The 25,033-nt window shown below is 44.4% G+C and overlaps 1 protein-coding gene across 3 annotated transcripts in view; it reads left to right on the top strand.

Annotated features, from left to right (window-relative positions):
• Window positions 1–25,033, top strand: part of LOC124545255 (putative fatty acyl-CoA reductase CG8306) — a 168,714-nt gene that overhangs the window by 114,782 nt on the left and 28,899 nt on the right. For all 3 annotated transcript variants that reach the window (XM_047124133.1, XM_047124131.1, XM_047124132.1), the window contains exons 6-7: window positions 8,456–8,648; window positions 23,428–23,667. In XM_047124133.1, coding sequence (XP_046980089.1) covers window positions 8,456–8,648; window positions 23,428–23,667 — 433 coding nt within the window. The remainder of the gene's footprint in view (window positions 1–8,455; window positions 8,649–23,427; window positions 23,668–25,033) is intronic.

Here is a 25,033-nt window from a genome sequence, read left to right as displayed (position 1 = left end):
ATCTCTTGGTCTGGTTAAGTGCCTGGCAGAGGGATCATCGAACCACCTTCACAATTCTCTATTATTCCAATCTTGTATAGCGCGCGGAAAGAACGAACACCTATATCTTTCCATATGAGCTCTGATTTCCCTTATCTTATCGTGGCGATCGTTCCGCCCTATGTAGGTTGGTGTCAACGAAATATTTTTGGATTCGGAGGAGAAAGTTGGTGATTGAAATTTCATGAGAAGATTTCGTCACAATGAAAAACGCCTCTTTTAAATGATGTCCAGCCCAAATCCTGTATCATTTCTGTGACACTCTCTCCCATATTTCGCAATAATACAAAATGTGCTGCCTTTCTTTGAACTTTTTCGATGTACTCCGTCACTCCTACCTGGTAAGGATCCCACACCGCACAGCAGTATTCTAAAAGAGGATGGACAAGTGTAGTGTAGGCAGTCTCCTTAGTAGGTCCATTAGATTTTCTAAGTGTCCTGCCAATAAAACGCAGCCTTTCGTTAGCCTTCCCCACAACATTTTCTATGTATTCTTTCCAATTTAAGTTGTTCGTAATTGTAATACCTAGGTATTTAGTTGAATTTATGGCTTTTAGATTAGACTGATTTATCGTGTAACTGAAGTTTCACGAGTTCCTTTTAGCACTCATGTTGATGACTTCACACTTTTCGTTATTTAGGGTCAACTGCCACTTTTCGTACAATTCAGATATTTTTTCTAAATCGTTTTGCAGTTTGTTTCGATCTTTTGACGACTTTATTAGTCGATAAACGACAGCGTCATCTGCAAACAACCGTAGACGGCTGCTCAGATTGTCTCCCAAATCTTTTATTTAGATAAGGAACAGCAAAGGTCCTATAACATTACTTTGGGGAATGCCTGAAATTCTTCTATTTTACTTGATGACTTTCGGTCAATTACTACGTATGGTGACCTCTCTGTCACTTGTTCCCTGCCTGCAGGAAACAAAATTGCATCCTCATGACTGCTTTGAGCTATTGCATTTCTTCCCAGTCTGTCTGCCATGCGTGGCTACCCATCCTATGCTTCCTCCTTTGATGACTCCTTTGATTGCCAGTATGGGGCACATCCCTCTTCTCTGTTAGCTCGTGGAGTTTGCTTTCGGCTCTTGCTCAGACAGCTTAACTTTGGGTTACCTGCAGCTTTCCCGGTCAGTGTAAACCCTTCGCCATCCTAGCTTCATGCGTCGGCACATGTTCATCTTGGCCTTCATTTGCTTCCTAGTCCAGTATCACTCTATCGCCTTAAGTTTCACTGTCTTCGCACAGAACTTTGCAGTAGTACCTTTGTATACGCAGATGGCTCTCGGACTGACTATGGTGTCTGGTGTACCTTTGTCATTGGCAATGAAATTTTTCATTATCGGCTTTCGGAACACTGCTTAGTATTTACAGCAGAGCTCTTCGCCCTGTATTAGGCCATGCAGTGTACATCCGTCGACAGGCCTTTCAATTGCGTCGTCTGCTCAGATTTTCTCTGTGCCCTTCAAAGCCTCTGAGTGCTGTACAATGTACATCCCTTGGTGCAATGGGTCCCCAAAATCTATCACTTGCTCTTTCTCGATGGAGCCACTGTGATGTTTATGTGCATTCTTGGTCATGTCAGTCTGACAGAAAACAAGGCCACTGATGCTGCTTCCAAGGCTGCAGTCCTCATACTTCAGTGCACCAGTTCTTACATTCCCTCTGACACCCTCTGTCACTCTCTGTGTTGCTGTCTGTTAGAAGGTGGTGTCACCTTGGCATCAGCACTGGTCCTCCCTTCATAGGAATAAGCTGTGGTTTATTAAGCCTCTCCCAGTGGCTTGTACAATTTCCTCTCAGCCCTCTAGCCATAAGGTAGGCTAGAGGTAGGTCGTATATCGGGTACTGTCTTTTTAGCTATCACCATTTGTTAAGTGGTCTCCCACCCCACTTTGTACTCATAGTGCTCAACCTTTGATGGTCTGCCATTTCCTTACAGGATGATCTAAGAAAACACTGAACATTCTCGTTTGTGTTTGCCGTCTCCTGAGTTATCTGCCGTTTTAGCAAATAACACTTGGGCTGTTGACTGTGTTTTACTTTATATCTGTCGCAGCAATATGGCAGAGGCTATTTAATTTTTAATTTATGACCTCCATTTCTCTATGACAGATTTTATAGATCTTTCTCAACGTCCCTGTTTTTAGCCGTCTGCTCTTCTGTCAATTGGGATTGACTAGTAGTCGTTTTTAACTCCTGTCTTTGTCTTTGTCTTCGTGTTCTACACTTCTGATGTGGGCGCGTGTGACCCTAGTTCCCGAGAGAGAGAGAGAAGGAAAATCCTCCCTGCTGTTTGTAGATCATCTCTCTATCTTGCTCACCGTCTTCTGTGTGTCCATGTGTCATAAAACTTGTTCAGTGTTGTCATGACGGCTGACATGTAAGTTCATATTACATTCATCAATTTCTTAAATTATAAGAGTTTATTCAATATGTATGTTGTTATACTCTTTTATGATGTTTGTAGATAAGCTGTTTTTCAGTATTATTTAGTTTGTTACATATTTCTACCTTTTAATAGCAGACAAATTGCACTTTGTTTTTCGGTGCTATGTAGGTACCACTGGATAATGAGCTTGGGGATCAAAACCAGTCGTCTGAATTAAAATTAAAAGAAATGGAACTGGTGTTGAAGAGTGAAATATTATGACCACAGTCCACTGCCTCATTGCATTGCTGGCATGTGATTCTTTAAAGAAACTGCATAAGAGGTGTGGAAATGAATGGTGAATTAGTCTAGCAATGATACATGCAGCAAATGGGGAAAGCAACTGATATAAGCATCTTTAACAAGAGGAGATTGTTGTGGCCCAGCACCTGGGACTGAACACCACAGAAACAGTGAAGCCGGGTAGTCGTTTGCATGCTACTGCCGTGAGTGTCTGAAAAGTGATTGAATAGTGGTGAACCACAAGTAAGCAGCAAGGCGTGGTATCTTCGTGCCTCAACACAGAATGTGCTTGTTGGATACTTACCTACTCTGTATGCATCAGTCTGTCGTGGATCTGAGGACAGAGAGTAATGCTGACACAATTATTTAGGAACACAGCATTCAGCACATATTGTTAAATGTGGGGCTCCACAGAAGATGCCCCTGTATGTTTCAACATCTTCCCATCATTATCAGTTAAGATTGCAGTGGACACAGGATTGTTGAGAAAGGACTATGGATCAGAGGAGACACTGTTGCCTGGTCAGGTGAATCACATCAGAGGTCACGGCCGAATACACTGTCATACAGGCGAATGGCTGCTCGAAATGTGCATTGCACTGTGGACACAGGTCAGTGGGGACAGTATTATGCTAAGGGGGACATACATGTAGACTTCCATCTCACCTGTCGTGGTAATCTAACAAGGCACTGTGATGGCTGTGGACTGTGTAAACATGATTGTGAACCACCTGCATTGCTTCACGCTCAATATTTTCCTATTCGGCGATGGTATCTTACAGCAGGATGACTGACTGTCATGAGTGCAGAGTCGTGCTACAGTAGTTTGGTTTGAAGAGCTTGATCGTGAACTCACATTTATGTCTTGGTCAGCAAATTCACTTTATTTCAACTGGCTGAAACGCATATGAGATGCTATCAGGTGTCTGTTCTTTACCCTCAAACCACAAGCCTGTGATTTATGGGAAATGCATGGCCTGTGGGACATTTGGTACCATGAATCTTCAAAAACGAGCCATGCACCTGTTGAACCTATGCCACACAGAATTCCCAAGGTAGAGTAACTATTACGAAGGTGATCTTAATGCTTTTCTCTTTCTATGCCTGCTTTCGGCCAATTGGTACCGTGCTGTCTGACAGAATCGAAGGACGCGTCCTGCAGTTTGCCAAACAATTTTACAGATACTATTTGGTAACAAATAAATCAGTTTTAGGGTTTCGTACCTCAATTGATAAAAACGGAGCCTTTATAGGATCACTTTGTTGTCTGTCCATCTGTCTGTCTGTTACAAACACTTTTTCTCAGGAGTGGATAGACGTATCAAGGTGAAATTTGTCATGTACTAAGGTCTACGGTCCCTTGGCAATGTAATAAACTTTAGCTTCTAAGCCAAAGTAATCAAGAGATGGCCATTTATGTCATATATTTTGATAGCTTCAAACTTGTTTATCAGAACCTGTAGAGTATTTTCCATTGAACTATAATCATGAAATTCGGCAAGAAGCAAGGTATCACACTAAAAGTAAAGGAAAAAAATCCAAAAATTATCTGTTTGTAGTTACATATAGGAAAAAATATTTCTTTTGGCGTGTGTAATCCAACATCAGACTTGAAATTACAACTTTTCAAAAATCTTGGAATCCCTGCGGCCGATATCTTGCCAGTATCAGTGGCAATAATAGCCAAAGCGGTAGAGATTCTTGATTGCTACAATGGATGAACTGTCTGTATACACAGTAAAGTCTGTATGGTACCCACACTGCACGGACCCTACTTGCACCTGGCCAATTTTGTGTTGCTTATAGCTTTGTGTGTCAGCTTCTTCATTTTGTTAACGGTTGTAGTTATTGTGATATTTCCATTTAAGTAAGACACTGTGTGAAGTTCGAAAAAGTTTGCAATGAGAAATAGGGCTCACTGCAACTTTGCGTCAGATGCATATTACATTGTATGTTACTGTGTGTGAAATTTAGCTGATGTATTGAATTTTTCTTTAGACTTGGGTAGAGGTCTCTGTCACCAATCTCGAGAAAATTGGTTTTATGTACTGTAGTACACTCATTTGTGATCGTGTGTGCCAGCTGTAAAGCCAGAATGAAATATCCGTGACATATCTTGTAGCCCACAACTGGTTTGAGGTATCGAAACAAGATTTTAGCAAACGATGACACACAAAGGGGAGAGTATTCTGCATGTAGTTAATATGTGAAACTTAATTATCTACCGTGTTATTCCACTAACTTCAGATTTTTTGATGAAATAACATAATTTTCGAGGGACGTCAATAGGTGATGGAACGAGAATTGCTGTGGACTGTGGAACAACATAGATAAAGACATTACTCATTTATTTTTGTTCTGATGATGTGCTTTTTCATAAGCGACTGACTTTGCTTGTCCTCAGATCCCCACTTAATAAACTGAGTAAACCACTGTTTCAGGATTCTGTCACAATTGTGTATGCCCGATGTCTTTGTGAGGCGACATTGTGTATAACACCACTGTGTTATCGCAAAAGAGGCAAATTTTAGTGTGACAACAAGAGAAATATAGGTTTTACTCAAAATTTGTCACTCTATATGCGCGTCTGAAATTGACAAATGGTTAACAGGTCCGGCAAAAATAAGTTGCTCTTTTTTGTTGTGTTTTCAGTGGAATTATTTTTAGATACCAACCAAAGCAGAGGTGACAGTAGATCTTTTTGGATTTTCACCGCTGAAGTGCAGGTGTGGAGGGGTTCCAATTATTATTCACAAAAATGTGAGTGTAGATTTCAGTTTAGAACAGTGCTTCCCTTCAAGCGCTCAGCATTTCCACCACAGTGTATTGACAGCTTGCCCACAACCCCCAACACTACTGCTCTCCCCTGCTTCCTCAGCCAACTGCACATCTATTGGCCATGTTATTTTGCATGCACTCCACTACCAATAGTCACATATTAAGACTGTCATACACTTTTGAACCTAATTGTTTCTTTGGGGAGGAAAGAAGCATAGATCGGGAAGGCAGGGCATGTGACCCCAGGACAAGAAGGACCCAACTGTTGTAAGAATGAGCAAGTGTGGTCAAATTAATTGCTGAGGGAATTAGATTAGCAAATGATGTACAGCAAAATAAAATACAATGGCAGATGTAAAGAGGATATAAAATGTAGATTAGGTAATGACAAGAAAAGCCTATCTGAAAAAGAGAAATTTGTTAACATCTATTACAATTGTAAGTAGTAGGAAGTCTTTTGAGTGTAGCTTTTATATGGAAGTCAAATGTGAATAATAAACAGTACAGATGAGGAGATTGTAAAAGGTTTTGAGATGTGGTGTTACAGAAGAATGCTGAACATTTGAAGGGTGTATCTTATAACTAATGAGGATGTATTGATTCTACTGGGATTAGAAATACCTTTATGGCAGATCATGCCAAAAAGATAGAGGATGGATTGATGGAAATACCCTAAGCCATCAAGGAATAGTTAATTTGGTAATGGAAGGAAAAAAGAGTGAGGAGGGGGAAGGTGCCATAAAAATTATGGAGAAATTGTACAGCAAGACTTAGGCATGTGAACTGGATGCAGGTGGATTGGACGTGGGCTGCAGTGGTTATGCAGTGATGATGGGGCTTGCATGGGATAGACTAGAGTGGAGAGCTGCATTGCACCAATCTCCAGACTGGAGGCTGCAATAAAAATAATAAGTAACCATTGTTCTCACAAGGTGCTATTGTTTTGTAATTAGAATCCTGTATTGCTCTATAAAGCTTCTGAACTTGCAATTTGTAATTTCTGCAAAGAATAAGAGTATTTTTTTTATTGAATAATTTAAAAAAAAGAAACACTGTACATGATCTTCGTTATACCATGAAATAGATTTATTGTATGTACCTGCATCTATGTTTACATTCTGTCAAGGGCATATGTCCTACAGTACCAGGTATTAGGGCTTTGTACTGTTCCATTCACGTATGGAGTGCAGGACAAATAGGCAGACAACCTTCTGGGTGGGCAACCACAACTTAGAGACATTATGAATAACTACAGCAACACTCAGCACTCAGTAACCATTCATATTGTCATAAAAATTATAACAATTAAAAAGTCAGGAATGCTGAAGTGTTTCCAAAAGCTGCATAGCTGTATGAAGGTGCTTTGCTTTATTGATAGGTACCAATTTCTCATCAGCAGACACACATCTTTAGGTTTATAATGCTATATTTCCATAATGTAGATTAGAGAGTCCCAGCTTTTGGAAAGTTATCCATGTCAGAGTCAAACCACAATGGTAGGTCGTCATAATAAAATTGAGTACACACAAAGATGAGTGTAAAAGTGTACAAGGCCACAGTCCACCCTCCAGTGTACTGTTAGCCTCCACAGGCTGCTTAACACCACTTTTGCCTGTTAGCAATACAGCGGAAGTTGCATGTTACATGGAATTCTAAGTTTTACTTCACTGGTTTTTACACAGCTGGTGTATATTGGATCAAGTAATATATCCTTAGGGATGTTGTCTGTTCTGGCTTGTTTAGCAGCCATGCTTTGTTCATTTTGACAAGCATCTTTTGGTGTACTGAACTTCATTATGAGGACCGATGATCATGGTTTGACTCATGGATAACTACCCCAAAGCAGGGACCCTGTAATCATCTATCTATGTTATGGAAATATAACCATTATAAATCTGAAGGTGGGTCTATATTGATGTTAAACAGGAGTTGCGAATAAGCTATTTTTCATACAGCTATGTGGCTTTTGAAAACACTTCATCATTCTTGACTTTTTAATTGTTATAATTTTTTATAATTTGAATGAGTGTCGAGGATAGTTACTTTTATTAGGAAAAATAATTGTTTAAATGCCTTTGTGTGTGCTGTAATTACTCAAATGTTATTCTTGTGAATCTTATAGAAGAGTTATGTAGGGGGTTGGGGGCTTTTTCTAAAGTCATCATTTAAAGCCAGTTCTTGAAACTTTGTTTGTAGACTTTCTTGGGATAGTTTCTGTCTGTCTTCAAGAGTCTGCCAGTTCAGTTCTTCCCACATCTTGGTGATACTCTCCCACTAGGCTAGGTTATCAGTTGTGCTGCCCTTCTTTGTATGCCTTCAATATCCCATGTCAGTCATATCTAGTATGAGTCTCACACACTTGAGTAATATACTAGGATGGTTTACACAAGCTATTTGTAGGCAATCTTCTCTGGAGGCCTTATTTCTTCTCCTACCTTCCAAACGGGCACACAGTTTTAATCTGCCAGGAAGTTTCATATCAGCGCACCCTCCGCTGCAGAGTGAAAATCTCATTCTGGAAACATCCCCCAGGTTGTGGCTAAGCCATGTCTCCGCTATATCCTTTATTTCAGGAGTGCTAGTTCTGCAAGGTTCGCAGGAGAACTTCTGTAAAGTTTGGAAGGTAGGAGAAGAGATACTGGCAGAAGTAAAGCTGTGAGTACCGGGCGTGAGTCGTGCTTCGGTAGCTCAGATGGTAGAGCACTTGCCCGCGAAAGGCAAAGGCCCCAAGTTCGAGTCTCGGTTGGGCACACAGTTTTAATCTGCCAGGAAGTTTCACTGTAGGATAGTGTTTACTGCATCAGATCTAAAAGTTAACTTATTTTTTACACCCTCTGGCCTTGTCAAACTGTATACTTCATGGAAGAATTTTGTGGCTTCAGTATTCAAGATTTTTCTTAAAACTGTGCTGTGGTTCTATAAGAAGTTAGTGTCTCAGTGTGTTGTAATATTTAATTTCAGTCACTGCTGCATGGAAAGAGCCAGTACCTGGGTGGACTATATCCAAGAATGGACCAACCGGTTTCATGATGGGAGCTGCGAAAGGTGTAGTTAGGAGACTGCCTATGAAGACAGATGTAGTCTGTGATTACATACCAGTTGACTGTGTGGTGAATGAGCTAATTGCAGCGATTTGGGAGGCAGCTACGACAAGGTGGGTTACACATAGCTTATATCTCTTTTTGATGCCCCCTGCGGGTTCGGGGGTTAGAATAGGCCCGCGATATTCCTGCCTGTCGTAAGAGGCGACTAAAAGGAGTCCATCCCTCTCACGGGGGTAGTTAGCGCCTGCGTCCGGAGACGGACGGTTCCACGACCTCTCATCGTGGTCTTTCTGGTTTTTCACTTCTTCTGGTTTCTTCCTTCCTTTGGTTGGTTCCTTTCTTTGTTCTTCTCCATCTCACTGTCTTACTTACTCTTTCACTTGCCTTCTTCTCCTTGCCTTCTTCTCCTTGCCTTCTTCTCCTTGCCTTCTTCTCCTTGCCTTCTTCTCCTTGCCTTCTTCTCCTTGCCTTCTTCTCCTTGCCTTCTTCTCCTTGCCTTCTTCTCCTTGCCTTCTTCTCCTTGCCTTCTTCTCCTTGCCTTCTTCTCCTTGCCTTCTTCTCCTTGCCTTCTTCTCCTTGCCTTCTTCTCCTTGCCTTCTTCTCCTTGCCTTCTTCTCCTTGCCTTCTTCTCCTTGCCTTCTTCTCCTTGCCTTCTTCTCCTTGCCTTCTTCTCCTTGCCTTCTTCTCCTTGCCTTCTTCTCCTTGCCTTCTTCTCCTTGCCTTCTCTGGTCTCCGCCTCGGTGTTTGAGACAGTCTGTCCTCTCTCCCTCTCTCTTCTTTTTCCTCTTCTTCCTTCCTCCCTGTGCGTGCCTGAAGGCCGACCCACGCGTTCGCACGCGTAGCCGGTGACGGGGTAACGCGTAAGTCCCCGCCCTGGGTAGACATGTAAGGCACGCGCGTACCCCCTGGTAAAGGCCAGGCCCGGGGAGGGGTGATTGCCTGAGCTGATACCTTCTGACCATGCCGATTGGTCCCTCCGTCTGTTTCTCGGGAGGTGTGACCTGAGGTGTAAACATTCACCTAAGGCGGGAGTGCCCTCTGAGAGGGTCCCCACAAGGAAGGAGCGCGCCATCGGAGACGCTGGCAATCATGGGGGATTCCTTCGCAATGGATTCTACTCCATCTCTTTCGACATCGACCCAAAAACGGAAACGTGACCAGCCAACAGTGACAAAAGTACTACCGCCTGCCCCACAGTTCCTCGTAGTTTCTCGATCTGAGGACGGAAAGGATTTTTCCTCTGTCAACCCTTTCGTTATTCAGAAGGGCGTAGATGCCATAGCCGGATCTGTCAAATCTTGTACCAGGTTGCGTAACGGCACCTTATTACTAGAAACTGAGAGTGCCTTTCAGGCACAAAAACTGCTTCGGGCCACCCTCCTGTACACGTTCCCTGTCCGGGTGGAGGCCCACCGAACTTTGAATTCGTCTCGTGGTGTAGTCTATACTAGCTCCCTCGACGGATTGACTGACGAGGAGCTTCAATCATTCCTCGCTGAGCAGGGCGTGACGGCTGTCCATAGGGTCATGAAAAAGGTCAACAATGACCTTGTACCGACCCGGACAATTTTCTTGACCTTCGATAGTGTTAAGCTGCCATCGCGCATCAAGGCGGGCTACGAGGTTATTTCTGTTCGCCCCTATGTCCCGACACCTACGCGCTGCTACCAGTGTCAGCGTTTCAATCACACTCGACAGTCTTGTTCCAATGCGGCTAAATGTGTCACTTGTGGCAGGGATGCCCATGAGGGTGACTGTCCACCTCCGTCTCCTCGTTGTGTGAACTGTCAGGGTGACCATGCCGCATCCTCCCGCGACTGTCCTGTCTATAAGGAAGAACGCTGTATCCAAGAAATTCGGGTCAAAGAGAAAGTGTCCACCTCGGCTGCTCGCAAGCTATTGGCTAGTAGGAAGCCCACGCTGCTCCCAGCGGGGAAATACAGTACTGTCCTCGCCTCTCCTCGGACTACCCGGGAGGTAGCAACCCAGACATGCGATCTGACCTTCAGCACCACGGTCGTCCGTTCGGCCAGTGCTAAGATTGCGCGGTCGACGTCTCCTCTTCCTCCCATCACCCCACAGACACGAGCACCTTCCTCAGCTTCTGCTAAGACGAAGACAGCGAAGTCAGATGCACGGGCCTTCAAGAAGGAACCATCCCGTGCAGACTTCCTCCGTACCTCGACCTCCCAGCCTTCGACCGGTACTTCCACTACACGTCCTTCCAAAAAGGCGCATAGGAAGCACAGTTCTCCTTCTCCGCCACGGCGCTTTTCTTCTCCTGCGCCACCCAGCGGTTGCCGCCCCAGGCCGTCATCCGTTTCGCCTGGCCGCACCGCTGGTAGCCGTACATCTGGCCGTTCACTGGCGGAGGAAGCTCCCCCTCTCGGCCATCCTCCCGAGATGGCCGATGACCCTATAGACCCAATGGACGATGACTGTCCGCCTACTGATAGCGGCGGCAGTGCTCGCTCGAAGCCAGGCCCTAAGCGGCCTTCGAGGTGACCACTTCTCTCATCTTCCTTTTCTTACGATGGCACTTATTCACTGGAATATTCGCAGCATTCGCTCCAACCGAGAGGACTTGAAGTTGCTGCTCCGCTTGCACCGTCCGCTCGTCGTAGGCCTCCAGGAAACGAAGCTACGCCCATGCGATCAAATTGCCTTGGCACACTACACCTCTGTGCGTTTTGACCTACCCCCTGTGGTAGGTATCCCAGCTCATGGAGGGGTTATGTTGCTGGTCCGGGACGATATTTACTACGATCCCATCACGTTGCACACCGGCCTGCAGGCAGTTGCCATCCGCATTACTCTCCCCACTTTTATGTTTTCCTTTTGTACCGTTTACACTCCATCGTCATCTGCCGTTACCAGGGCAGACGTGATGCAACTTATTGCTCAGCTACCTGCACCATTTTTGTTAACTGGAGACTTCAATGCCCACCATCCCCTTTGGGGCTCTCCAGCATCCTGCCCGAGGGGCTCCCTGTTAGCAGACCTTTTCAACCAGCTCGATCTTGTCTGCCTCAATACTGGCGCCCCTACTTTTCTTTCGGACACATCTCACACCTATTCCCATTTAGACCTCTCTATATGCACTCCCCAACTTGCACGCCGGTTTGAGTGGTATGCACTTTCTGATACATATTCGAGCGACCACTTCCCGTGTGTTATCCATCTCCTGCAGCATACCCCCTCTCCGTGCTTCTCTAATTGGACCATCTCCAAGGCAGACTGGGGGCTCTTCTCTTCCAGGGCGACCTTTCAGGATCAAACCTTTACAAGCTGCGATCGTCAGGTCGCACACCTCACGGAAGTCATTCTCGCTGCTGCTGAATATTCCATCCCTCACCCCCCTCCTTCTCCACGTCGCGTACCGGTCCCCTGGTGGACCGCAGCATGTAGAGACGCTTTACGTGCTCGTCGACGTGCTTTACGCACCTTTAAACGCCACCCTACAGTGGCGAATTGTATCAATTATAAACGATTACGTGCTCAGTGTCGTCGTATTATCAAAGAACGCAAGAAAGCCAGCTGGGCTGCTTTCACAAGCACCTTCACCAGTTTTACTCCTTCTTCTGTTGTCTGGGGTAGCCTGCGCCGGCTATCTGGCACTAAGGTCCACTCACCAGTTTCTGGCTTGAAGGTCGCGAATGACGTCCTTGTGGCCCCTGAGGCTATCTCCAATGCCTTCGGCCATTTTTTCGCAGAGGTTTCGAGCTCCGCTCATTACCACCCTGCCTTCCTCCCCCGCAAACAGGCAGAGGAGGCTAGGCCACCTAACTTCCGCTCCTCGAATTGTGAAAGTTATAATGCCCCATTCACCATGCGGGAACTCGAAAACGCACTTGGCCGATCACGGTCCTCCGCTCCAGGGCCAGATTCAATTCATATTCAGATGCTGAAGAACCTTTCTCCTGCGGGTAAAGGTTTTCTTCTTCGTACATACAATCGCATCTGGATTGAGGGACATGTTCCCGCATGCTGGCGCGAGTCTATTGTTGTCCCGATTCCTAAGCTGGGGAAGGACAAGCACTTGCGTTCCAGTTATCGACCTATCTCGCTTACCAGCTGTGTCTGTAAAGTGATGGAGCGAATGGTTAACTCTCGATTGGTTTGGCTGCTCGAGTCTCGACGCCTACTTACCAATGTACAATGTGGATTTCGTAGGCGCCGCTCTGCTGTTGACCATCTGGTTACCTTGTCGACCTTCATTATGAATAACTTCTTGCGGAAGCGCCCGACCGCGGCTGTGTTCTTTGATTTGGAGAAGGCTTACGACACCTGTTGGAAGGCGGGCATTCTCCGCACCATGCATACATGGGGCCTTCGCGGTCGCCTCCCTCTTTTTATTCGTTCCTTTTTAATGGATCGACAGTTCAGGGTACGTGTGGGTTCTGTCCTGTCCGACACCTTCCGCCAGGAGAACGGGGTGCCACAGGGCTCAGTTTTGAGCGTCGCTCTCTTCGCCATCGCGATCAATCCAATAATGGATTGCCTCCCAGCTGATGTATCAGGCTCCCTTTTCGTGGACGATTTTACCATCTATTGCAGCGCGCAGTGTACACGTGTCCTGGAGCGCTGTCTTCAGCGTTCTCTTGACCGTCTTTACTCCTGGAGTGTCGCCAATGGCTTCCGTTTTTCTGCCGAGAAGACGGTCTGCATTAACTTCTGGCGCTACAAAGAGTTTCTCCCACCGTCCTTACGACTCGGTCCCGTTGCTCTCCCAATCGTGGAGACAACCAAATTTTTAGGCCTTACATTTGACAGGAAACTTAGCTGGTCTCCACATGTCATATTTGGCCGCCCGTTGTACCCGTTCTTTAAATGTCCTCCGTGTTCTCAGTGGTATGTCGTGGGGAGCGGATCGAACCGTCCTACTTCGTCTATATCGGTCGATCGTCCGCTCCAAGCTGGATTATGGGAGCTTCGTATACTCCTCTGCACGGCCATCCATCTTACGCCGCCTCAACTCCGTACAACATCGGGGTTTACGACTTGCGATCGGAGCATTTTATACCAGTCCCGTAGAGAGTCTTCATGCTGACGCTGGCGAATTGCCACTCACCTACCGGCGCGATATACTGCTTTGTCGGTATGCCTGTCGGCTACTGTCAATGCCCGACCATCCGTCTTATCGTTCCTTTTTTGACGACTCTCTTGACCGTCAATACGGGTTGTATGTCTCTGCCCTGCTACCCCCTGGAGTTCGCTTCCGTCGCCTCCTTCAACACCTTAATTTTTCACTCCCTGCAACCTTTCGAGTGGGCGAGAGCCGCACGCCACCTTGGCTCCAGGCTCAGGTCCGCGTTCACCTTGACCTCAGCTCGCTCCCCAAAGAGGTCACCCCCGGTTCGGTCTACCACTCCCGTTTTTTGGAACTTCGTTCGAAGTTCATCAACATGACTTTCATTTATACAGATGGCTCTAAGACCAATGACGGGGTCGGGTGTTCCTTTATTGTCGAGGCACAAAGTTTCAAATACCGGCTCCATGGCCATTGTTCGGTCTTCACAGCTGAGCTCTTTGCCCTCTACCAGGCTGTTCTTTACATCTGCCGCCACCGACATTCTGCTTATGTCATCTGCTCAGATTCCCTGAGCGCCATCCAGAGCCTCAGTGATCCGTACCCGGTTCACCCTTTCGTACACCGGATCCAACGCTCTCTTCAGCAGCTGGTGGACGTCGGTTCTCCAGTTAGCTTTATGTGGGTTCCTGGCCATGTCGGTATCCCTGGGAACGAAGCTGCAGATGCCGCGGCCAAGGCTGCGGTCCTCCAGCCTCGGACAGCTTCTTGTTGTGTCCCTTCGTCCGATTTTAGCAGGGTCATTTGTCGGCGCATCTTATCACTGTGGCATGCCGATTGGGCTGCACTTACCGACAACAAGCTTCGGGCCTAAAACCTCTTCCCGTGGCTTGGACGTCCTCCTCACGCCCTTCTCGGCGGGAGGAGGTCGTTTTAGCCCGGTTAAGAATTGGACACTGCCGATTCAGCCATCGCCATCTGCTGACGGCTGCGCCGGCGCCGTTCTGCCCATGTGGGCACTTGCTGAGTGTTACACATTTTAATGTCCTGTCCAGATTTTAACACACTGCGCCACGATCTTAACCTGCCCAATACTTTCGATGCCATTTTAGCGGATGACCCACGAGCAGCTGCTCGTGTTCTTCGTTTTATCAATTTGACAAACCTCGCTCAGGACATTTGATGATGCTGTTTTTTAATCCTATGCCTGTCAGTCTGTCTTTTATCGTGTTTTCCCTTTTAGTTGTTGTGGTCAACTTGTGCCTCGCGGTGCATTCTTAGAGTAGTCAGGGCGCTAATGACCATTGAAGTTGTGCGCCCTAAAACCACAAAAAAAAAAAAAAAAAAAAAAAAAAAAAAAAAAAAAAAAAAAAAAAATCTCTTTTTGATAACTGTTCCTCCATTTTACCAGAAGTTTTGTGTGCAGAATCTCATACTTTCCATTTCCATTAATTTTGCCTCATAATCTAATAATCACACCCTGTAGTGTAGTTTACTGTGCTCTTTGACTACCTGTGTACTGTTGAAGTGGAAAGGTTTGAATGTCCTCATTTACAGATAAATTTTAATTTCTTTTGACGTTGGACAGTGTAGTGTACTAGCTATTACCCAAGGCTGCACATTCATATCAGTAATTTTGTTATGATGAGTCAGTAAGTTATTGTACATACAATAACATCAGCTGCCCTTGCATATCTGCTTGGTCGGGTAAGCATTGCTCTTGACGTATGCCCACTGTCTAACCCCCTTCCAACTGCCTCAGTACGTGACGTGCTGGGATGTATAGTCACACATTGTGCTATTGAAGTAGCTATACACTGAGGTGACAAGTCATGGGATAGCACGGTGCATATACACAAATGGCGGTAGTATCGTATACAAAAGGTATAAAAGGACAATGCATTGGAGGAGCTGTCGTTCGTACTCAGGTGAGTCAAGTCAGAAGTTTTCCAATGTGATTATGGCAGCATGATGGGAATTAGCAAACTTTTAAGATGGAGTGGTAGTTTTAGCTAGATGCAAAAGACATTCCATTTCGGAAACGATTAGAGAATATGATATTCTAAGATCCACAGTGTCAAGAATGTACTGAGAATACAAAATTTCAGAAATTACCTCCCAGCGCGAACAATGCGTTGGCCGACGGCTGTCACTTAACAACTAAGAGCTGTGGTGCTCGCGTCGAGTTGCCAGCACTAACAGACAAGCAACACTGTATGAAATAACAGCAGAAATCAGTATGGAACGTATGACAGACATATCCATTACGACAGTGCGTCAAAATTTCGCGTTAATGGGCTGTGACAGCAGGCAGACAGGTGTGAGTACGTTTGATAACAGTACGACATTGCGTACATTGTATACAGTGCCTCTCCTTGGCTCGTGACAGTATCAGTTGGACCATAGACTGGAAAACTGTAGCCTGGTCAGATGACTCCAGATTTCAGTTGGTAAGAACTGATGGTAGGTTTTGAGTGTGGTGCACACTCCACAAAGCCATGGACCCAGTTGTCAGCAAGGCATTGCGCAAGCTGGTGGTGGGTCCATGATGGTATTGGCTGTGTTTACATGGAATGGACGGGATCCTCTAGTTCAACTGAACTGGCCAGTTACTGGAAATGGTTATGTGCAGTTACTTCGAGAACATTTGCAGCCATTCATTGACTTCATGTTCCCAGAAAATGGTGGAATTTTCATGGATGACAATGCACCATACCACTGGGGGTCAGTCTTTTGTGATTGGTTTGAAGAACATTCTGGACAATTTGAGTGAATGATGTGACCCCACAGATTGCCCGGCATGAATCCCATCGAACATTTATGGGACATAATCGAGAGATCAGTTCATGCACAAAACCCTGAACGAGCAACATTTCATAATTATGAATGACCATAGAGGCAGCATGGCTCAATATTTATGAGGGGACTTCCAACGACTTGAGTCCATGCCACATCACATTGCTGCAGTACATCCAGCAGGAGAAGGTCTGACACGATATTAGGAAGTATCCCATTACTTCTGACACCTCAGTGTACATTATGCAACAAACGTGGTGATTTTTCAACATGGTTTATGTTCACCGATGTAAAAAAGAAGTCATACCCTAAATCATCGTCTTTGGGATCAATTTTTTAAAAAGTAGCATACGACCTTTCTCAGGTTTCAAGCTATTTCCACACCAAATTTCAGGGAAATCATTTCTGTGGTTTAGTTAAACAGTAAAACAGTTACTTTTGAATTTATAGTACTAGAATGGAAACAGTATGGATGTTGCATTTAGGCAGCTTGAGACACCACCACAATACAGTAGCTAGTACCTTTTGAGGCCTTGGGTCAACCCTAGCTGCTGTTGCTTTAGTTTCAAACACAAAGTACGAATAAAAGTGGTGTCTGAAGATAGTTTCCTCCATTCTGCCAATGTCCTTATTGAAGTAGGTGGAGGAGTTTCACTTTGGGGTAACTTCTAAAGTCACTTATAGTGAGTGATACGATGATGTGTAGAAGGCAGTACAAGTGACTGCATTACACACACACACACACACACACACACACACACACGGCCAAGAGAGGACTCGAACCTCTAACGGAGGGAGCCGCATGGACCATGACAAGACGCCTCTGACACCACGTGGCTACCCCGCGCGGCCGTCCTCCCTATAAAAAAAGTCCAAATTCAGTCGCAGATTCAGACAGCAGGGACAATTAAAAGCCTAATGACAAAAATTGATTGCATGATTATTACTTGAGTTAGAAAAGTTTAATATGCAAATTTTCCCTGTTAAATCAATTTTATGAGATTCTAGACTCACCAATGTGTTCCAAAAGCATATGACCAATGTGTGACAAGGTCAGAATAAATCTGTCATACTCCAAAAGTGTGTTATTAAAAAAGTCTCAAGATGACATTACTTTTTAAATGAAAGGAAAAGCAGTTTCATTAAAATTTGGTTAGTGACTGTGCTGTTGTGGAAGAACATTTCTTGGTACCTTGGAAGACACCATTGCCTTCACCACAATAGATGAGAGAGATCAGGACAGCCTCCCATGTAATTTAGGTGGCACAGACTATGATTTAACAGCAGAAGCACTCCATCTAGAAGAGCACGAAAAATTTCAAAGAATGCACTTGTATACAGAATAAAAGACATCATATGGAGACCATCTAAGTGAAACTAAAGACTTCGTAGGACCGGTAGAGAACATCTTGAAAATTTTCACACAGCACTTAAGGGATGTTTTTTGAACATTTTGGAAATGTGTGGACATCATCTGAAAACACCAATTAAAATACTCAATTTTCAGTGTGACTTCAAAAATTCAATGTAGTTCCAGAATGTTGATAACATACTCTGGTAGTACAGTCAAGAGAAACCCTCCAGCTGTGCTACAGCCTCACTCAGCAGAAGATCACTGCAACAGCGCACCACACTTGATGGCAGACTCACTCAGTGGCAGTGTGGCCACAGGCTGAGCCCAGTGCACACAAGCAGGAAACATACCTCACATGCCCTCTGGCGAAAACTGTGTGCTCTCAATATTTTAATCAGTGTTGTAATCTAAAGAGAGTTTGAATTTTAATGAAATGTTTCATGTATCATTGTTTGGTGCATTATCTAAATTGATTTTTAGTTTTAAGTTGATTTTATTAACTTTTAATACTACACAGTGTTATTGCTTTCCCTCTCTATCTTCCCCCTTTCTCCTCCACTACCCACCAACCATGATGTATGGCTCTGTATGATGCATAGTGGGTTTAGTAAAATGATGCCATGGAATATTGCCAGAAGTGTGATATACTGCTATTGCTTTCATGTTAAAACATGTGATTAATAAGGTACAGTTTAACTATTTTAAATATTTTAAATCTGTTATCTATAGAATTGGTTATTTGGTGTTTATTCCGTTTCATTTGTATATCTAAAGATCATCATTAAATGTGAACAAAACTAGTTACAAAGTGTGACTATTTACAAATGAGACTTTTAGAATAATTATTTAAAAAAGTTCGTGCAGTTGGAGTGTCTCTCATGACAATATGTCGTCCATTATAAAAGGCCATATTTTAGTTAATAGCACATTGATGGCTCAGTGGTAAAGTGCCAGACTATGTATCCAAAGGTATCACATCCAGTCTCCAGTCAGTCGTAAGATTTTTATATGTCACTTATTACTGCTTCCGCCTTGGCAATGCTTATTAACATGAAAAAAACTGAGTTGCACCTCAGCTCGTAGTTAGTGTAGGTCCCACTGTTACTGGCAAAGGAAGTCACTTCAAAGGTCAGAGGAAGGCAGTGGCATACCACCCCCCAGTTAGACAATGCCTAGCAAAGCATTGTGGTCCCTCCAGGGGGCTCGCCGCTCTTTGGCAGGTTTGTGCTTGGCTACCATTCGGCCCCAGCATTTGTAGCATCTTTTGCCTTCCATGCTGCATGTCTATCCTCTTGCGGTTTTTTCCCTCTCCCTTGGGGAAACATGTCTGGGCTGTTTGTGGAAATGTATTCTGCATTTTCGGTAGTCAATATCAGAATACTCTCCATTGTTTGTCATTCCTTTTTTCTTTCTTCGTTCACCTTTTCCTGTCTTTCCTCCGTTTTGGCATTTGAGGTTCTTCTTTCTCCCTGTGCGCTTCTGAAGGCCAGCCCACACACCTGATGCATAATAAGTGACTAGGTAATGTGTAATCCCCAGCCCTGGGTTGACATACGCCCTGGTACAGGCCAGGCCCAGGGAGGGGTGATTTCCTGAGCTGCTACCTTCCCAGATTGCCGATTGGTCCCTCTGTTAGGTGTTTGGGGGGTGTGATCTTAGGTATGAACAATCATCCAAGGTGGGTGCGCCCCCTTCTGGAGGGGATCCCCAGTGGGAAGGAGTGCACCATTGGAGTCGTTGGCAATCATGGGTGATTTTCTCGCAATGAGCCACTCATGTTCACAATCAACGGCTGTAAAACGCACATGGAATGAGGCCAATGATTTAAAGACCCTCCCAGCTGCACCACGGTTCCTCATGGTTTCACGTACTGAAGACAGTCTTTTGCTACAGTAAATCCATTTATTATTCAGAAGGGTTTTGATGCAATTGCTGGCCCTGAAAAATCCTGCTCTGATTTACGCAATGACACTTTGCTTCTGGAGACTACATCCTGCCTCCTTCTCCCCGCTGGATCAAATGCAGTGGCGACCATGCCACCTGCTCGTGCAGTTGTCCCACATATCTCAATAAGTGGGCAGTCCAGGAGATCCAGGTGAAGGAAAAAGTGCTTTACCCAGTTGCTTGCAAGTTGGCTAGTCGGATACCTTGTGTTCTATAATTTGGCACCTGCAGTACTGTTATTGCTACGTCTCACTCCACGAAGGACGCGGCCATGCAAACAATAAACCTCAAATTTAACACTGCGGTTGTGAAATCGCCTAGCATCACGGTACCATCCCCATCTCATCCTCCCGCTGTGCAACACGCCATCAAACTTTTGCCTCATGGGGTGAAATCACCAGCTACACAACCGGCAGGCCGGAAAGGACAGAAGGGATACTCCCGTGAAGACTTCCTAAGTCCATCCAGCCACCCAGCATCTGAGTCTTCCTCTGCCAACTGGAAAGGCTCCAAGAAGTCAAACAAAGGCAAATGGTTTACTGCTTCACTGATTTGAAGATCCTCTTTGACGGTGTCAACCATGTGATACCCTCGCCTGGCCGACCTCCGTATCACCTCTGCGCACTGCCATCTGTTTTACTGCCCTAAACACTTAAGGCCAACAGAATAATGCAGACACTTATGTAGACCTCGTAGATCAGGATCCTCCTGCCTCTGGCCCTGTAGCAGGGAGTCTTTGCAGGTTTGGCACTCGTCAGCCGCTGAGGTCACATCCTTTCATTTTTTCCTCATCACGATTCTCCTCCAATGGAAAGTTCACGGTCTTCGATCCAACGAAGAGGATTTACAGCTGCTCTTAGAATTACAGTGCCCACTTGTTCGATGCCTTCAGGAAACAAAATTGCATCCTCATGCCCGCTTAGAGCTCTCGCATTTCTTCCCGGTCCGTTGTTCTGTCTGCAAGAAAGTCTTGAATCCAATTTTCTGCTTAATACATCCAACAGCATCTAGGCAGGGGCCACGTGTGCCAGACACCGACGTGAAGTCAGTGTCATGCCCATACCCATACCCAAGCCCAGTAAGGATGAACACCTTCCTTCTAGCTGTTGCCCCATTTCTCTTAGCAGCTGTGATTGCAAGTTGATGGAACTTATGATTCATGCCCGACTGGTATGGTGGCTTGAGTCTCCCAATTTACTAACCACTGCACAGTGTGGATTTAGAGTGCACCATTCTGCAGTTGACCATCTCGTCACTTTGTCCACCCGTGTCATCAGTGGTTTTCTGTAGAAATCCCCGATGGTGGCTGTGTGTTTAGATTTAGAGAATGCCTAAGACACCTGCTGGAGGACTTGTATCCTCTGTACTCTATGCACTTGGGGCTTCTGTAGCCACCTGCCCTGTTTCCTTGAGGGTAGGAAACTTTCTTGGTCCTCACACGTCTTACGTGACAGCCTGCTGTACTCGGTGACTCACTGTTCTAAGTGTCCTCAGTGGTACGTTCTTGGGAGCAGATTGAACGACCCTCCTGTTTGTACCGGCCTTTCTCCTTTTGAAAGTAGATTATGGGTGCTCTGTTTATCCATCTGCACATCCGTCCCTCTTACGCTGTCTCAGCACCATCTATAATCGTGGCATCCATCTGGCCACTGGTGCCTTTTACACTAGCCCAGTTGTGAGTCTGTATGCAGAAGCTGCTAAACTACCACTGTCCTGCCGCTATGATTTTCTTCTCGGCAGATATGCGTGCAGTTTGTCTGCCATGCATGGCAACCCATCCTATGCTGCCTACTTCAGTGACTCCCTTGATTGACAGTATGGGGTGCATCCTTCTTCTCTGTTACCTCCTGGAGTTCACTTTTGCTCTGGCTCCAGCATCTTAACGTCATGCCACCTGCAACTTTCTTGGTGGCTGTAAACCCTTCACCTCCTTGGCTTCGTGTGGTGGCATGTGCTCACCTTGGCGTTTGTTCGCTTCGTAAGGACACTACTCCATTGCTTTTAGTTTCATGACCTCCGCATGGAAGTTCATGACAGTGCCTTTGTATACGTTGATGGCTCTCGGACTGAGTGTGGCGTCGTGTGCCTTTGTCATTGGCACCAGCATTTTTCACTATCGGCCTCTGGAACACCGTTCAGTATTTACAGTAGAGCTCTTCGTGCAATATCATGCCACACAGTATATCCAGCGGCATAGGCTTTTCAATTGCATCATCTGCTCAGATGCTCTCGGTGCACTTCAAAGTTTCTGTGTGCTGTACACTGTCCATCCCTTATTGCAGTGGGTCCAGGAAAGCTGTCATTTGCTCACGCTTGATGGAGTCACTGTGACGTTCATGTGGGATGCTGCTCACGTCAATCTGACAAGTAACGAGGTTGCTGATGCTGATGCCAAGGCTGCAGTCATCAACCTCAGCCTGCTAGTTCTTACATTCCTTGTGATGATCTCTGTGTTGCTGTTTTTTAGCAGGTGGGATCACTTTGGCATCGCCACTAGCCTTCCCTTCACAGGAACAAGCTCTGAGTCATTAAGCCTCTCCCAGTGGTTTGGACGACCTGCTCTCAGCTCTTTCGTCATGAGGAGATAATTTTAACTAGGTTGCATAGTGGGCACTGTCTTTTTAGCCATTGCCATTTGTTAAGTGGTGCTCCCCCACCACTTTGTGCACATTGTGCTCAACTATTGGCGGTCCACCATTTCCTTACACAATGCCCCCTTTCTTTTTTTTTAACTGCTTACGTTCTCGTGTGTGTTTGCTGTCTGAATTATAGGCCATTTTAGCAAACAACCCGCGGCCTGTTGACCGTGTTTTACTTTTTCTCTGTCATAACAATATGGCTAACCCCATTTAACTTTTTGTTCAGGACCTTCGTTTCTCTATATGGCGCAATTTATTGATATTTCTCCATGTCCCTGTTTTTAGCTGTCATCTCTTCTGTTGATTGGCAGTGACATGTAGTCATTTTTAACTCCTCTTTGTCTTCGTGTTTTACAGTTTTGACATGGACGCATGTGACCCAAGTTGTTTTTGTGCCCTAAAACAAAACAATACAAAGTGAAGCGTGGTGGTGTCCAAAATAATTTTCGGATTGATGATGGCTTCATTCTTTTTTTATTATTTTATTTATTTACGTATATAGTGTGTGATAAATTTGCTAACTTATGTGGTTTAAAAATGCTTGGCTTCTGTTTCTGGGCGTCTTCAGCGTCATAATTGAGCCGAAACTCTTTTTAAGGAAAACATAGTTTGAGGAAACAGTATTGTTGTCCCCAGAGATTTGTAAATGGGGTTGTGTGTGAATGTGAATTAAGTCTGAATTTCGTTCTGTGTTCATTAAATAGTGTTACTGTGTGAATATGAGCTGTGGCTAATGTCTGTATGTCCTTCCGTTCCTGCTTTCATTTTTGTTTTACAGGTAATATTTTGTGTGTTGCATCATTCGTCTTACAGTACTACGTATAATGACACACATTACGTGTCCATATTTTTTTTAAATTTTTTTTCCTCTTGATTTGGTCTACATTAACCTTCTTTACATAGTAAATAGTTCTTTTTTATCAAATTTAGGAGCAAAGGTAACAGTTCACCCAATATTAGAGGCCATAACTCATCGACAGGCATCTAAGTGATACCAAAAACTTGCTAGCTTTGGGATGACTCAAATGGTTCAGTGAGTTGTTACCATTGCTCCTAAATTATTTACGTTCTAGGAAGATTTTCCATTATTGTGTTGTTTTGTATGACTTTTTGTTTTGTTTTGACAGGCCCAATAAGGTACTGGTGTACCACTGCACGTCGAGCACACACAATCCTTTCCGCTGGGCAAAGATAGAGAATCACGTGAACACCTACCTCCACAAGTATCCTCTCAACTCAGCTGTGTGGTACCCTCACCTGAAGTTTCTGCCCAGTTTGCTTCTCTTCCGAATTTCGGCAATTTTTGTGCACTTCGCACCAGCTTATGTGCTCGATACAGTCATGCGTGTAGCTGGCGGTAGACCAATGTGAGTATTTTTATGGAATTAATGTGTCCATTCATTAAGTCGATAGTATGTCATTGAAGGTAACTTATTTTCTGTTTGTGTAGCTTAGGAATCTGAGAAATCCTTGGAAATACACACAGTGTGGCCAAAACTTCTACGTGCATGTTTCTCGTTGCCCCAGAAAATACCAGCTAATACAACTCTGGGAATTGAGGGCTAGCCTTTTTGCCAATGCAGTTTGTAATTTAAGGGGGAACATTGTAATGTAACTTGGTGTATACAAAAGTGAGATTTATATTTCAGTTGTAGAAAAATGATTACTTAGCACAGGGCAGTTAATGTTATTATTCACCTCAGTGATGTGCCTTCAGCTGGGCACTGGAGCAAGTGCACAGCTTTCCTTGAAGCAGCCCTTATTCTGTAGACAAACTGTCATCGCATTGTGAAAAACGTACTATGTACAGTTAACATTCTGTTAAACACCCACATTACTTACCATATTTACCCAAATGCAAGCCAGCCCTTTTTTCTTATTTTCATGGTGTGATTTTCTGTGGCTCAGATTCATGTGCAAAGCCTGAGTTTTGCCACAGAAGCTGCTGGATTAGTGTTTTGGTATTTGATGTTAATCGTGGGAGAAATTCAAATTTAATGTTGCACGTCTTCGAATTTAGCAGTTTTGCAAATATTCATATCAGTAAAAATTAAACTCTTTGTGTATATACCATCAATATGGACATTTTTAAGAAACGTGGAGAAGTTGACAAATATGGTAAATACAGTTTTACATTTTGACAGCTCCAATTCCATTTGGAAGTTGTTGGCACACATCGGTGTTCATCAAGCCATTTCTTAATGCAGGGTTCTGGAAATTACTACAGTCAGTCATCTCGTTTTATTCTTCAATTTTTTATTTTCCATTACCAGTTCTGAATTGCCTACTGATAATCAGGCAGTATATATATATATATATTGCATGTCTGCAGCATTTTCGGAGTCATGTAGTGGTGGCAAGGTGCAAAAACGAAACATGTAAGCAGTGAATATGGTGAGAATTATTTACATTATGAGATTGATTAAGATGCATTACTTACACTTACTAAATATGTAACTGTAAGTAATGCATCTAAATTGAACTTGTAAGGTAAATAATTCTTGCCACATTCAGTGCTTGCGTGTTTCATTTTTAGATCTTGCCAAAGCTAAACAGTGCTGCAGACATGCAGTAAATTTGTATCATTTGATGTTGGATCTCTAGATGATTCAAAATTGGTAGTAGAAAATAAAAATTGAAGAATAAAACAAAAGGCAACTGATTGCAGAAATTTCTGGAATCCTGTATTCATCACAGTCGCAGAATTCCACATGCATTATGGATAAAATTTTT

This window comes from Schistocerca americana, chromosome 8 (genome assembly GCF_021461395.2).
Source record: "Schistocerca americana isolate TAMUIC-IGC-003095 chromosome 8, iqSchAmer2.1, whole genome shotgun sequence".
In the NCBI taxonomy this organism is placed as follows: Eukaryota; Metazoa; Arthropoda; class Insecta; order Orthoptera; family Acrididae; genus Schistocerca; species Schistocerca americana.
This window is presented reverse-complemented; position numbering and strand designations above follow the sequence as displayed.